General features: G+C 45.0%; 2 protein-coding genes across 3 annotated transcripts in view; one reads left to right on the top strand and one right to left on the bottom strand.

The window, feature by feature from the left end:
- Nucleotides 1–3,306: 3,306 nt before the first annotated feature.
- Nucleotides 3,307–16,315, bottom strand: part of HEATR4 (HEAT repeat containing 4) — a 56,314-nt gene continuing 43,305 nt past the window's right edge. Inside the window, exons 15-17 of one of the 2 annotated variants that reach the window (XM_034769596.1) lie at nucleotides 15,897–16,068; nucleotides 13,029–13,087; nucleotides 3,307–3,519 (exon numbers count right to left, since the gene is read on the bottom strand). In XM_034769596.1, the coding sequence (XP_034625487.1) occupies nucleotides 3,484–3,519; nucleotides 13,029–13,087; nucleotides 15,897–16,068 (267 nt within the window). In that variant the 3' untranslated portion in view covers nucleotides 3,307–3,483. The other variant, XM_034769595.1, reaches the window with a different exon arrangement.
- RIOX1 (ribosomal oxygenase 1) lies at nucleotides 11,120–13,004 on the top strand. Its single transcript, XM_034769597.1, has one exon. The coding sequence runs from the start codon at nucleotides 11,160–11,162 to the stop codon at nucleotides 12,960–12,962; it is 1,803 nt and encodes a 600-aa protein (XP_034625488.1). The 5' UTR covers nucleotides 11,120–11,159; the 3' UTR covers nucleotides 12,963–13,004.

Here is a 16,315-nt window from a genome sequence, read left to right as displayed (position 1 = left end):
GCTTTTACAGATCCAGACTAACATGGCTACCCCTCTGATTCTAGATTTGTTCTTATTCTGCAGAAGAATCAGTTGCACTAGACTAATTCCAGTAGTAATTCCACATAATAATCTAAGTGGTGAGATTTTTAAATGTCCTCCTATTGAGCTATACTTAGCTGTCATCTACATTCAGTATTTTACCCTGCTATAAAACAATATAATGTTACACACACACTGCTTTCACCTTCATGACACTCAGATTCCAAGGCAAACTATCAGTCCTGCCAAGAAAGTTTAAATGTATATAATGGTCTAAGAATTGTGTTCAAACATTCTGGGAATAGACTATCAAAAGAAGTGTGTGAAATATTATTCTTGATCTGCCACCTAGAGGCAAGGCCTCAAACATCCAGAAAATTAATAAGCCTACAGACAATAATTTAGGCTAGGTCTACACTACAGGGTGGGGTCGACCTAAGATATGCAACTTCAGCTACGTGAATAGCGTAGCTGAAGTGGCGTATTTTAGGTCGACTTACCTGGCTGTGAGGATGGCGGCGAGTCGACCACTGCCGCGCTGCCATCAACTCCGCTTCCGCCTCTTGCCGCGGTGGATTTCCAGAGTCGACGGAAGAGCCATCGGTGATCGATTTTATCGCGTCTTCACTAGATGCGATAAGTCGATCCCCAATAAATCGATTTGGCGGGTAGTGAAGACGTGCCCTAAGTCTTTGTCTACACATAAAAATTTTACTGTTTTAGCTATACCAATATAGTTAAAGCAGTACAACTACCCTGGAATAGATGCAATTATGTCAGTATAAAGGATCTTTATACTGGTACAACTATTCCTGTTTGGGGAGGAGAATAAGGCACCTCTATACCAGTATAACACCAGGTGTTGTATTGGTATAACCACTTTGTAAAAAATTACACCCCTAACCAAAATAATTATACTTGTACAAAACCTGTGTCTAGATCTGGCAGAATAGACAGATGTGATCTTTTCCAGTGCTCTAAGCAAAGAACACAATTGCTTACCTCTGACCTCACTTCTCTAAACAACTTTATAACCCACTTGGTCTCTTATTTGTCATTTCTATTTCTGGAATGAGATTCTTGTTTCTGCTCAGTTCACTGCAGCTGGTGTCTTAAGAATTCTCAAAAACACTCCAGATTCCTTTGGGCTGGTGTGGTGGGGCGACAACTCACTGGCGCAGTGCCTCCTGCTGGTCATCTTGGGAATTAGTTCTTTCCAGCCCAGAGTGCCTTTACAGGCTGGTGGCTTGCCCGCCGCTGGCCCCCATGTCCCTCCTGGACCCCAGTGTCCCTCCACTTCAGGGTTCTGCCCCCAGCAGCAACCCACTGTCTCTGGATCTCCCCTCCCAGGGGAACCCCCCAACCCTCTAGCCCCATCTTGCCTCAGTGGCTACTGCCAGTTATCATGTAGCCCCCGCTCCCTGGGGAAGACTGCAGTCTGTAAACCACTCATCATCAGCAATGGAGTTAAGACCTGCTGCCTTTGCCTATCTCTGGGCTGCCTCTCTGCAGCCCCACTACCCTTTTGTAGGCTTTTAACTAGGCCTGCAACCTGGGGTTTTGCTAGGCTGGAGCTTCCAGCTCCCTCTGCCCTTCCCCAGCACTCACTCCACCCTCGGTATCCTTCTCAGCTCGCAGGCAGCCAGGTCCTTCTCTCTCAGAAAGCTAGGGAGAGAATGTCTCTCAATTGCTGGCCCTCAGCCCTCTTATAGGGCCAGCTGTTGCCTGATTGGGTCAGGGCCCCACCTGAGGCTGCTTCCCCCAATCAGCCTAGGTTTTCCCCCGCCGGAGCCCTCTCCCAGGGTTGTTTTAAGTCCTTCAGGGCAGGAGCGGGGTGACCACCCCGCTACAGCTGGTCACTGGGGCCTGTTTCCGATCCTCTGTCCATTCACGTATCCGGGCAGAGTTCCTCTGGGCGGAGTCCAGACGCCTTCGAGGAGCAGTGGGCGCTATTCGGGGTTCTCTGCTTGGTGTCCCCGTCAGGTTCCCTTCTTTTGACCCTCTGACCACACTCCTGTCCCTGTTATTTCATTAGTTGTCCCCCAAAATCAGTTGGGTTTCAGGTCCTGTAGATCCTCCCCTGCGGGGGGGATCCTTTAGCAGTGGGTGGGCTTCCGCCTGCCCACTTCCCGGAACTGAATAGGTACAGCTGGTCACAGTAGCAGCCAGCACATGGCCTTCCGGGGCACATCTGAAATCACCGGTGCCTGCTATAAATGATAAACAAGGGCAGTTTCTTGAACTGGTAGGACTGGGTAGTCAGAAACATCCCAGCTGAAGTAGCACAGTTTGGGACTAGCCATTGATAAGTGACCATGGCATTCACAGTGCTATCCTACAAGCACACCTGACATAAATTTGTTGGTTGACATTTGTTTTTCAAATAACAAATATGTATCAGAAATTATACCTTTACTGTTTACTGTGACAGAAGCTCCTTGTGGATACTAACTCGCTTCATTGTCCAGTGACAGAAACAAATCAGGCCCTTTGCAGCATGAGATGAACTTAAGCTGAAAGTTCCCATCATTTGACTTTACACACCAAAATAAAGCACAATTTGATTTTATATGTATATTACTAGTACAACATATTGTAGTCTGTTATGATTAGAGATTGGATCGAAGGTTTTGATTCAGTCCTAACAACCCTGAATTATGAAGAATTTTGGATCCAGATCTGGATTTAAATTTTGCACCTAGATCTTATCTCTGTATTGGACTAAATCATTATTTCTGCTCTGAACATCCCTGAAATTTGGGGAAGTGTAGTTCTGTATACAGACCTGGGGTGCAACCCTGGCCCAACTGAAGTCAATGGCAAAACTCCCACTGACTCCAGTGGGGCCAGGATTTCACCCCTGCATTTTTGTATATTGGGGCTATCTCTCCTGATAAGTATCCTACACAAGAGTCCTGTATACTTTTATGAACTTTAGCTGTTTATTGTGTATGTGAGTAACTTTGGTATTCATGACTGCAAGAGGCTAATAAAATTCTTTTAAGTCAGATATAGTGTAGGTGGGTGCTGAGCAAGTTTCCCCCACCAATGATCTACTAAATTGCCTAAATCCTGAATTACAGCGACCTCGTGCTATTGGAGTTATGGATCTCCCTGCCACAGAATGTTTCAGCATGCTAAATTGAGTAGGACTTCCAACCTAGTGCACTTTTCCTCTGTCTAATTGAGCTGCTTAAGAAACTGTTCTCATAATAAAAATATGCCAGAGGTGTATTCTCATATTGAAATTTGTTATTGACCAGAAGGGCTTTAATGATTCACCATAGTAACACGTTGAAATTTATTAAACTTGTTAGCCTTGTCCATCTGAAGTGAGTCTTGATGGCTGAAATAACAATAGAATTGGAGGGTAGGGAAGGAAAGTTCCCTTAGCATAGAATTAACCTTGTGTAATTGACATTTCAAACAAGCAGTATTCCCTAAACTTGTGTAAGTTTATAGTCATTTATATATCATCATTCTGGGAAGCATGAAGTCCTAGGAGAGAACAGACAAGAATGAGTGGGATGGGGGTACTTTAATACATTTGGCATAAAATGCTATGTAGCCCCACAGTCTTTGGCTCTTGGAATTCCTTAAGAGGATATAGCTTGTCACCTGGTGTCTCCCATCTCTATTATAAGCAGAAGTTTGGGTCTGAATAGAAATATACTGGAACTTGGATCCTACCCAACTCAAATTCCATTCCTGGTATAATATAACCTTGTAAAGTAAATCTGCCCACATCAGGCTGTTTGGATACAAAATAACTGAGCACAGCCCAAAATAACACCTGATGATACTTTGAAAAACCTTTCATAGAGCTCCTTGTACCATATTAATAGGAAGGTGGTTCCCAGCCAGGAAATATATACTCCCTAAATACCTGAGATTGAATCAAGTTTATGACTCACCTGCCTTAGCCTCTGTCTCTTAAATACCTTTCTCTGTTTTACATTATTGGTGGAGGTTATGGTAAAACATTACTCAAGATCAGACATGAAACCATACAAGGCACTATTAGCATAACAATTTAGAATCTCTGTATGAAGCCCATTTGATTAAAGAGACCCATAAGTAGAAATGCAGTCATTCCAGCTACATGCCAAGATGTTAGTCTTCCTGGAAATCTTGTGTCTGGTGTTATATTAGGCTGCTGAGCCTAATTCCACCTATCCATTTTAATTAGGAGATATGCAGAAAAGGTAGCCCTTTTCATTCTCAAGAAGGGTACTTGGTAGGCAGTAATTCCTTTACCCTGGACCACCATATTTTCAGACGAAAAAGGTTTGAGCAAATCTTTTTAGCTCCAAAGTTTGTGTCTTATATATGTAAAAATCATTTGTTGGTCCGAAAAGAAATATCCCATTGTCTACCATCTCTAATGAGATAAACACTGATAGCAGTAGTAAAAGAAAGTGTGTATATACTTCAGCTACAGAGCAGGGTTATTTTACAGATAATCTAGTCACAGAAAAAAATTCCTGTTACCAAGACAGATTTCATGCTTCCAGCCAAAGGTCATACACAGCTCCCAAAGTCTAACAGGATGTCTTTATGACTTTGGGGACCAGCCAGAATTCCCATACCTTCTTCCCCACAAGGAATATGTGAGGTTAAGCTAAGTAATAATCTGGTCTCTTGTCATGGGCCAAAGAGTTCGGATGGATTCTTCTCCCTGCAAAGTGATCCTGATGAGTGCCCCCTTTCCATAGGGTTTGACCATTTATTTATACATGATGACACATCACTGTGGTGAGATCCCAGTGTTGATAAGATGGCTTCTTTTGTCCAGGGCCTTGAAGAGATTTTCACAAATGACTGAAATGAAAGAATTGAAGTAAAATTTGAACTTAAGGCAAAGATGAAACCTTGGATAAGGGACTGAGTGGCTGCTTCTTTACACTATCACTGCAGAAATATTTTGGATCAAATGCCCAGATAGATATTTGGTATGAATTGAAGTCTGAGTTGATCTAATTTGAGTCACTCTTTTTTACTGGAAAGTAATAACAATACAACAATACAAGTAATAATACTTTACCCTTCTGCAGCACTTTTTATCCGAGAATCTCAAAACACTTTCCATACATTAGATGTTAAGGTCAGAAGGGACCATTATGATCATCTACAAGAGCAGTTTGGGATCTCGTATCTTCTTTATGAGCTATACCATATATGTTAGAAAAACATCCAGTCTTAATTTAGAGACTTCAAGAATCCACCATACCCTTAGGTAAGTTGCTGCAATGGTTAGTTGCCCTCACTTTTCAAAATTTATGCCTTATTTCTACTCTGAATTTGTCTAGCTTCAGCTTCCAACCATTGGATCTCATTACACCTTTTTTTACTAGATTAAATCTCTTCCCCGGGGGTTCTTGTAGACTGTGATCAAGTCACCTCTTAACCTTCTCCTGGATAAACTAAGCAGACTAAGCTTCTTAAGCCTCCCATTATACAGTATGTTTTCCAGACTTCAGTCATTCTTGTAAAAAGCAACAGAGGGTCCTGTGGCACCTTTGAGACTAACAGAAGTATAGGGAGCATAAGCTTTCGTGGGTAAGAACCTCACTTCTTCAGATGCAAGTCTGAAGAAGTGAGGTTCTTACCTACGAAAGCTTATGCTCCCAGTACTTCTGTTAGTCTCAAAGGTGCCACAGGACCCTCTGTTGCTTTTTACAGATTCAGACTAACACGGCTACCCCTCTGATACTTGACAGTCATTCTTGTAGCTCTTTTCTGAATGCTTCCAATTTTTTAACATCCTTTTTGAAGTGTGGACACCAGAATTGGACACAGCATTCCAGTATTGGTCCCACTAATTCACACGACAGATTGAACTAAACTCAATGGATTTTCTCGTGTGAGTAAGGCAAGTAGGATTTGACCCAGTCAATAGCAGAACTGGAAATAGAACCCAGAAGTCCTGACTCCCACTCCCCTAACCTACCCATTAGATATTCCTACCTCCATTCATTACAATAACACAGTCTAATTTATTGTTTAGTGTCTTTCATACAAATATATCACCTTATACTTCATAGTCAATTACAGTCTTTACATACTACAGTAAATAAACAATCAGATTTACAACTACACCTTCTTGAATTATTAGTTGAAAACAACTGATTCAGTACATTCCCCACCCCCTTTTATTTTCTTTTTGCAAATTATCCTTGAACAAGGCATGAATTTTACAAATTTGTTCACTACTGCATTTTTTACATAAGAACATAAAAAAGGTCCATCTAGCCCAGTATCCTGTCTACTGACAGTGGCCAATACCAGGTGCCCCAGAGGGAGTGAACCTAACAGGCAATGATCAAGTGATCTCTCTCCTGCCATCCATCTCCACCTTCTGACAGACAGAGGCTAGGGACACCATTCCTTACCCGTCCTGGTTAATAGCCATTAATGGACTTAACCACCATGAATTTATCCAGTTCTCTTTTAAACTCTGTTATAGTCCTAGCCTTCACAACCTCCTCAGGTAAGGAGTTCCACAAGTTGACTGTGTGCTGCGTGAAGAAGAACTTCCTTTTATTTGTTTTAAATCTGCTGCCTATTAATTTCATTTGATGATCCCTAGTTCTTGTATTATGGGAATAAGTAAATAACTTTTCCTTATCCACTTTCTCCACATCACTCATGATTTTATATACCTCTATCATATCCCCCTTTAGTCTCCTCTTTTCCAAGCTGAAGAGTCCTAGCCTCTTTAATCTCTCCTCATATGGGACCCGTTCCAAACCCTTAATCATTTTAACAGGTTTCAGAGTAGCAGCCGTGTTAGTCTGTATCCGCAAAAAAAACAGGAGTACTTGTGGCACCTTAGAGACTAACAAATTTATTAGAGCATAAGCTTTCGTGGACTACAGCCCACTTCTTCAGATGCATATAGAGTGGAATAAATATTGAGGAGATATATATACACACATACAGAGAGCATAAACAGGTCGGAGTTGTCTTACCAACTCTCAGAGGCCAATTAACTTAATTGGTAAGACAACTCCCACCTGTTTATGCTCTCTGTATGTGTGTATATATATATCCTCAATATTTATTCCACTCTATATGCATCCGAAGAAGTGGGCTGTAGTCCACGAAAGCTTATGCTCTAATAAATCTGTTAGTCTCTAAAATGCCACAAGTACTCCTGTTCTTTAATCATTTCAGTTGCCCTTTTCTGAACCTTTTCTAGTGCCAGTATATCTTTTTTGAGATGAGGAGACCACATCTGTACGCAGTATTTGAGATGAGGGCGTACCATCGATTTATATAAGGGCAATAATATATTCTCAGTCTTATTCTCTATCCCCTTTTTAATGATTCCTAACATCCTGTTTGCTTTTTTGACCGCCTCTGCACACTGCGTGGACATTTTCAGAGAACTATCCACGATGACTCCAAGATCTTTTTCCTGACTTGTTGTAGCTAAATTAGCCCCCATCATATTGTATGTATAGTTGGGATTATTTTTTCCAATGTGCATTACTTTACATTTATCCACATTAAATTTCATTTGCCATTTTGTTGCCCAATCACTTAGTTTTGTGAGATCTTTTTGAAGTTCTTCAGTCTGCTTTGGACTTAACTATCTTTAGCAGTTTAGAATCATCTGCAAACTTTGCCAGATGATACTAAACTTTTTGATGATTAGTTGGTGCAAACAAATTTTAATCTATGGTTTGTTCATGAACTGGTCACTCTAAGTATTAATTAATTCACACTACATGTTTGATCACCTAAATCACATGGTGTTGTTTCCATTCCTTGTGCAGTGGTAACTCCAAGCTTGGTGGAAATGCCCTATGTGGTAGCGTGGAAGGTTTCTTGGGTACAGAACAAGGAGGTACAACCAATGGATACATTACTATGCAAATTTACTGGTCACTTCTAGCCCCATATGTAGCACTTGCAGTAGCCATGGATTGGTTCTGCTCACCTTCAGCAGCCCAGGGGAAGGATTCTGTTCCCCTAGCCTATGTGCAGGACCCCTGTTTAAATTAGTTCTGCACAGGAAAAGATTTGGCCCTTAGTGATATTGTTTTGGTCTGTTTCCTCTAATCATAGAAGAATAGTGCCTCAAGTTAAAGGCTGCAAGTTTTCTTCACAGTTAGTACAACTAGAAATTTAATTTTTTTCAATGAAAACTTAGATTTTAGGGAAAGCAGTAAAATTCATGGAGACTCTAAACACGGCATTTGTGGATTATTGTCCCAGCCCATGAGTGTAAGTGGGATTAATCATGCCTCATAGGCTGATCATTTTCAACTAATCACTTTCCTCTGCAGCATTAGGCACAGGTCACTTGGTAGGATTATCTCATATATTAATTCCCTGCCATTGCAGGGGCCTCAGGCATTGATGCATCTTGGTCCCTCCTGTTCTCTGCCTGTGGCAGACAATAATTTAGTTTCCTGAGGACTTTAATACTTTGGTCTGGTTCTGGTTACTGGCTTGCTGGCTGGCCTGTGATATACAGGCAAGACTAGATGATCTTGTGACATTGCACCCCATAATGCTTTATAGAAATATGCTTATGAGTCAGAGCCGGCTCCAGGTACCAGATAAGCAAGCTCGTGCTTGGGGCGGCAGATTCTACGGGGCGGCATTCCGCCCAATCTTAGGGCGGCACGGACGCTTTTTTTTTTGTTCGCCGATCTGGCTGCCCTGTAGGGGGCAGTGGCGCGGAGGAGGGGAGCGCCCTGCTGGGAGTGGGCTGCGCACTCCGTCTGCCCCAACTGATGGCAGGTCTGTAGCAAGCCCGGCAGGGCAGCCCGCGTCCTTCCCTCCCCACCGACTGGAGCAGCACGGAGCCCTCCCGGCAGGCAGCGGTCGGGGCTGCGTGGCGAGCGCCCCGCTGAAGCCCTGGCCACCCCCCTTCTCTCTCTCCCCCTACTCCCTCCCCCTTCCCCTCACTAGCCGGGGCAAGTCTGCAGCGCAGGGAGTCCCCCTGCACCCTGGCTCTGGCCGCGCCGCAGGTTCTTGGTTTTTTTTTGCTTTGCCATTCTGGCCGCCCTGATTTTTTTTTGGCTTGGAGCGGCAAAAAAGCTAGAGCTGGCCCTGTTCTGAGTGTAAATATGACATAACTGGAATATATTTTATGCTAAATATGCTATGTAACATATCATTGCAAAGGTTATGTTCTTCTGCATGTATTCATCCTATCTGTATGCATGTATCATTTTTATATCTGAAGTTATGAGCATTGGCTCTATGCTTGTATTTAAAGAGTTTGCTGTCGAAAGCACCTAAGGCAGATTTGGTCAACATAGTGTGAAGGGGTTATTCAAGTAATTGGGAGTACTTGGCTAACAATGAACCTTGATAGATGCCAATCCACATCTGAGCTTTCCTGGGAACATCCTGTAGAAAACCGAGTCATGCATGGACATGTGACTTGCCCATGTGACTCCAAAACTCCATTTTGTAGCTGGATTCTACACAGGGAGAGAGAGGGGTTTCCAATAAGACAAGAGAGAGACTATATATGCCCTGGGAAAACCCCTCTATTTTGTCTGCAGCTGGCTCAAGAGATAGCCTCTTCACCTCAGATGCCTGAAAGAAACTGGAACAAAGGACAGTAACTACAGGGGTGTGAGTGTTTGCTGGACCCAGACTAGAAGGAGGCTAGTCTGTCAAAGAAGCTTATTGGAACATCTCTGAGGGTGAGATTTACCTGCATTTAGCTTCCTGCTGTATTAGGCTTAGACTTGTGTGTTTTTGTTTTATTTTGCTTGGTAATTTACTTTGTTCTGTTATTACTTGGAACCACTTAAATCCTACTTTTTGTATTTAATAAAATCACTTTTTACTTATTAACCCAGAAGTAAGTATTAATATGGGGGAGGGGGGGAAAACAGCTGTGCATATCTCTCTATCAGTGTTATAGAGGGTGAACAATTTATGTGTTTACCCTGTATAAGCTTTATACAAGGTAAAATGGATTTATTTGGGGTTTGGACCCCATTGGGAGCTGGGTATCTGAGTGCTGGAGACGGGAGCATTTCTTAAGCTGTTTTCAGTTAAGCCTGCAGCTTGTGGGGGATGTGGTTCAGACTTGGATCTGTGTTTGCAGCAGGCAAGCTTGTCTGGCTCAAACAAGGCAAGGTACTGAAGTTCCAAACTGGCAGGGAAAATGGGCTCAGAGGTAATCCCAGCACATCAACTGGCAGTCCCAAAGGGGTTTCTGTGACCCAACCCGTCACAGAGCTAGTGATCCCTTCTTGCCTTAAACTCCATGGCTCTGCATAAAGACATAATTCCAGCCAGGAATATTACGAAAGGACTCACCAAGTGTTTACAATTCACAAGTAATGTTGTGCAAAAATGACAAATTATATTGCAAAATGTCACAAAATAATATTGGCATACTTCTGCACACTATTTCCCTGCTGCAGCATCATGTAAGGGGACTGTTGCCCCCTTACTAACATTCAGTGGGGTGTTTTGGTTGNAGTGCAGAAGCCAGGAAAGTTCCCCACAATAGCGGGACCATTCCCCCGCTTACAATCACACTATTGGGTGCCAGCCAGGTTCCTCCATCTCCCACTCCCTTACAGGGGTTGGGACTGCACCCCTCAGTGCCTACAGTCACAGGCTGACCAAGGACCAGCCACACCACCTGTTTGTGTGACTGCTTGAAGTTCAGATTTCAGAGCCACACACACAGAATCAGCCGGAGACTGCGGAGCTTTTCATATGCGCCATGCAGGTTCCGGGGCGGCTGAGGAGGCGGGGTGTGCAGCACCGCTGTCCCCAGCAGTCCAGGGGCGATCACTGATGAAGCTGAGTAAACACATCCCGCCGCCTCGGCCGCCCCGGAACCTGCATGGCGCACAACAAGCAAAACTTCCGGGGAAGCCCCGCCTCACTTCCAGCCGGGACAAACGGCAAAGCCCCACACAAAGCGAGCTGCGAAAAACGAACTCCCAACGCTGCGCAACTTGAAGCAGCGTTTAAACAAACCCTGGGATTCCGCTTATCTAGGTGGCCTGGCAATCGGACCCCCGGGGGCGGGGCCAGTCTCAGGGGGCGGGGCCAGAGATCTGGCTCCCGGGCGCGGGCTGGAGAGAGGGAGGTGACGTTTCTGGCACGCGCGCGCGCGCGCGCAGGGCGAAGGGAGCGGCAGCAGCATGGAGTCTGGCGCACGTGTCTCCGCGCTCTGGGTCTATCGCTCCGCGGCGGGTCCTGGGCTCTCGGTCTCCCTGCGAAGCAGGCGCATAAAGAAGCGGCCCAAGCAGAGCAAGAGGGGGGTGTTCGGGGACTGTCCTGCTCCAGCGGGGCCCGGGAAGGGGGAGCAGCCCGGAGCCCCCCACCCCGGCCGGGGCGCAGCAGCAGGGCCCGGGAAAGGGGAGCAGTCCGGAGCCCCCCACTCCGGCCGGGGCGCAGCAGGAGGGAAGCTGGGAAGGAGCCGGAAGGGGAAGCAGAGAGACGGGTACTTGGACCCCATGCAAAGCCAAACTTCGGGGCTGCAGGAAATCCCCAGGCCGCAGTTGGCAGGGGTGGGAGCAGGAAGGGGGGCCAACTGCCCGGGGCCCCAGGAGCCCATCACTGGCCCCTCTCTGCATGGCCTTCTCCAGGAGCTGGGTCGGATCCAGCACAGCAGGCAGCGGGCAGCCAAGCTGTTTGAGTGGCTGATTGCGCCCATCTCTCCACAGCAGTTCTTTGAGCAGAGCTGGGAAAATAAACCCCTCCTCATTCGGAGACACAACCTAGCATACTACCAGGGACTCTTCTCCACGGCCACCTTCGATGCAATCCTGCGGGACAATGATGTCCAGTTTGGGGTAAACTTGGATGTAACAAGCTATGTGGATGGGACGAGGGAAACCCACAATCCTGTTGGCAGGGCGCTGCCTGCTGTCGTATGGGATTTCTACAGGAATGGCTGTTCCCTGCGGATGCTGAACCCTCAGGCCTTCTCTGCCACTGTTTGGCACTTCCTCTCCATCCTACAGGAGCAGTTTGGGAGCATGGCTGGAGCAAACACATATCTGACACCCGCGGGCACACAGGGCTTTGCTCCACACTACGATGACATTGAAGCTTTTGTGATCCAGCTTGAAGGGAAAAAGCACTGGCGGGTTTATGGTCCTAGGGATGATACAGAGGTGTTGCCCCAGTTCTCGAGCTGTAACTTTGCTCAGGAGGAGATTGGAGAGCCCATTCTGGAGACAATACTCGAAGCTGGGGACCTGCTTTATTTCCCCCGTGGATTTATCCATCAGGGGGACTGTCTTCCTGATGCACACTCACTCCACATAACTCTTTCTTCATACCAGAGGAACTCCTGGGGAGATCTGCTGGAGAAACTCCTACCAGCGGCCTTGCAGATGGCCATAGAGGAGGATGTAGAGTACAGGCAAGGGCTCCCTATAGATTACTTAGAATATATGGGGGTCCTGAACTCAGATGTGGTTGATTCTCGCCGAGGTGCCTTTATAGAGAGAGTACAGAATTTGATAAAGAAACTGGTGGACTATGCACCAATTGATGCTGCAGTGGATCAGAAAGCTAAGTTGTTTCTTCACGACTGCCTCCCTCCCATGCTAACTGAACATGAAAGGGCACTGAGTATACATGGTCTTCCAGCCAGGTGGGAAGATGGAGATGTTCGTGATGCTGATATACCGATAAACAAAGGGACTCAGGTACGGCTGCTCCGTCACGGCATCATTAGGTTGTGTAATGAAGGAAATGGTGTGCTGCTGTATTACACAACAGAAAACTCAAGAGTGTACCACAAGGAGGAGCCCAAGTACTTGGAGATAGATACTGAGTTTACAGATGGTATTGAATTTCTGCTTTCTTCATATCCAAAGTATGTCTGTGTGGAGACCCTTCCGTGTGATACCTTGGATGATAAGATCTCCTTAGCTACCTTCTTGTTTGAAAAGGGCCTGCTGATTACCAAGAAACCTCTGGTGCCTATGTAATTTGTTAAATTATGATCAAAATAAATATATTGATTAGAAAAATTCTGTTTGCTACCTTACACTTACTGGTAAATTTGAATCAGGGGTCCAGATCTGAGAATCCATCCTGGTGGAACAGCTTTGACCTGGGTAGACAGATTAAACGCTTTCTAAAGGATATGTACACAAGAAGTAGGTACATAGCCTGTCTACAATAGCATAGAATTAAACTTTGTTTTCCCAGCCATATTAGTGCATCTGCAAAACCCTCTAGAAGTTAGTTTTATATGTTCTTTACCTTTTATGTGATAAAATAAGATGTAGCAGCCTATGATTCCTGGCACTTTATAGCAGGGATGGCCAAACCGTGGCTTGCGAGCCACATGCAGCTCTTGCACAAAATACCGCTTGTGGAGCCCCCCGTCCCATTCTCCGCCTACCAGACTGGGATGGGGGGATGGAGGAGAGCTCAGGGCTTCTGTAGTGGGGCTAAGGGCTTCTGTCAGAGACGACTGGTGCTTGCTGAGTGGGGGGCATAATTTAAAGGTTTGTTCCCCCCAACAGCTTGAGTCACACCCCTCCGTGCAGCTCCCAGGTGTTAGCTCCGCATGGAGAAGCAGTGGCAAACAGCTGGGAGCTGCAGGGAAGGGACGCTGCTTAAGCTGCATGGGGAGAGGCAGCTGTAGCAAAAGCAGCAGCTCTCCCTGCAGCTCTCAGCTGTTTGCCCCTGCCTCTCCATTGGATCCTAGCTTGCCAGTTCCAGCAGCTGCCATGCAGGGAGGGGGTCTGGCAGCAGCATGTGACTGAGTGGGTCCAGCAAACCCTGGTAAAAATCTGGGGTCACATTTCCCCTGACACATTGCCTCTGGTTTCTGCCCAGTGTGTGTGGGTCTCTCGGAGCTGCAAGAAGGTCAGGGTATTGGATTATATACACATTTTTATACCTTAATTGCACTGATTTAGTCTCATTTACATCTACGGATTGACTTATGCATTCATTATGACATTACAAAGGACCTCTGAATTTCTCCTATGGTGTGTAGCAGACTATACTAAATGTGCACAAGCTTGTAACCTTAGATGTTAGCCAGTAAGAGGATACTACGAACTTTTTGTTTTAGTCTTACTCTGCGTTATCTGTAAAACCTTAGAAATTTGAAAAGTAACACCCTTGTTCCTGATATCGCTCCTTTTTTCTATTTTGTAAAGAAACACTCCCCTTCTCCCCTCACCATTGCTAAGAGTGGAGAATTTGTTCACACGGTAGCATCATCACTGATGTTTGTGTAATACTGGAAATAATATAGTCAATAGGTGCTGCAACATCCGTGGGAGGAGCTCAAAATTTTTGCTGGTGCTAATAGAATGATGGATTTTGGAAATGACAGAAATTAATTCTTTGTGATGATTAAATATTTTGTGCCCCTTTTTTTTAAATGATTAAACATTTTGAATCCAGATAAACCTCCTCATTAATTCAAATGTGGAGCCCAAAGTACTACATAGTTTATAAAATTCCTATTGTTGGGTGAATTGGTTAAGTAATGTTTGGGTATATTTCACATAAGAGGTAGAATTGAAACAGCTTAACATTAGCATTAAAGTAATGTAAACACCTAGAACATGCTGTTGATTATGATAATTTTAGTACTGAAATGACAAAGACCAGGCCAAATTCTTCTCTCAGGTACTGTAATGCTGGTATTGTACCAGTGTAATTCAGAGCACAGGGACACCCCCATTTACCTAAATCTCATCTTTGTTGTCTCATCTAGCGCCCACATAAAGATGTTGTAAATTGGGAGTGATGGGTTTCTCTGACTGATAAGTTTCTGGATTCTGTTGATCTTGTGGTCAACACTCTAATGGCAAGCCTAATACGATCATTGCAGGGAAAAAGGTCATCGGGTTAGGGAAAGGCATCCACGTTTTATTGCCTTGTTAGCACCATGAAAATTGTGGGACCTTGAGTTTGTCTCCTTCATTCTAGGACATCATTTGGGTCTTGTCAGATGCCCTGATCCCTCTGACCGTTCCCTGTCCACGCTGTCAATCTTGGCCCAGTCTTCAAACCCACCTACTCAGCAATACTCAGATATGAGCGAGGAAACCCTTGACAGATCTGGGTTCTGTTCCAGCTTCCGTAAAGCAGGGGGTAGTGAAGAAGCCTCACTATCAGCAACTTTTTTCTATGAGGAAGAGATTTATATGGATGGCTCTTTGTCTCCCTTCCTAACGACACTGGCAGTTTCCCCTCGAGACACCAGCACCACTTTTACTCAGCACACTCTACTCTCTTGACTAAGAAGTGCTTCTGTATGTGTTCTGCCCAACACTGCACTAGCGAGTTGTAGTAGGAAGTCAGTATTCTTGCACCAGTGGGTAGGGAAACAGCTGTGGGTCTCTAGCCCACGTCTGTAGCTCCAAGTCTCCATATGGAAACTCTGAACACCACTTCTGAATGGCAGCCGTTGCAGATCCTTAATCCTTGGCCACAAGGAAGTTAGACTAGCAGGCGACCTACTCCTACCTGCACCATTGGGACAAGCCCCAGGACAGACTTTATGCCAATGTAGAGTATCATTCCCTGTCCATGGCATCCCCCGTCACAGCATGGGTAGGATTGTGGAGAACAGCTAGCATCGTGTAGCTAAGAGATGAATGAGAGTTTCCCCTATGCAAGGGGAATTCTCTACTGATTTAGTTCCAGCCATTTTAAAGCCCAGCAAGGTAGCCTTAGCAGCCCAGAGAATTTTTTAATGACTGAAATCAAGTTTTATATCCTTTGCATCTACAACTCTCCTATCCTTTGAATGATATGCAGTATCTGCTGGGAGAGCTATTGAATGATATAACCTCCTCCCACTGAATAAGTAACTCAAAAGACTGGTATGATCTCTTCCGAAAGGAAGTGGTCCATGTAACACATCCCTTCTAATCCATGACACACATTACCAGAGAAGGTGGATCCAAGGACAGCTATGAGGTCCTCCAGTATATCCTTGTGGGCAGTGCTATGCTCCTTTGCATGATAGATTCGGTTGGCTTCCTGCCACAGATAGCCTATAATCTCTTCGAGTTTCAGCAGTTTCTGGGTCACCAAGTCCTTCTGGCTTAGCCTGGAAATCTGGATAAAAAGTGTGGAACAGGAGACCAGTTAGTCTGATGATAAAACTTCAAATTCGTAATTGCAAAATTCGCCTTGAGTGGCATGTGCAATTTTTGGGGACAGGCAAATAGCAATTAGTTTTTTCCATTATTAATCATGGTAAAGGGTGGACAAGTTAAATTTTTTTGCTGGACTGTTAAATCTTACAAGGTTATTTTCATGAAATCCTAGAGCCAGCAACTTGTGAGTAAGCACAGTGGATAGT

The sequence above is a fragment of the Trachemys scripta genome, chromosome 4, assembly GCF_013100865.1.
Source record: "Trachemys scripta elegans isolate TJP31775 chromosome 4, CAS_Tse_1.0, whole genome shotgun sequence".
Lineage (NCBI taxonomy): Eukaryota > Metazoa > Chordata > Testudines > Emydidae > Trachemys > Trachemys scripta.
The sequence above is the reverse complement of the archived record's forward strand: the minus strand, read 5'-3'. Positions and strand labels throughout refer to the sequence as shown.

Bases quoted from the DNA above. Each gene is read 5' to 3' on its own strand.
- RIOX1 (XM_034769597.1), top strand. From the start codon at position 11,160: ATGGAGTCTGGCGCACGTGTCTCCGCGCTCTGGGTCTATCGCTCCGCG.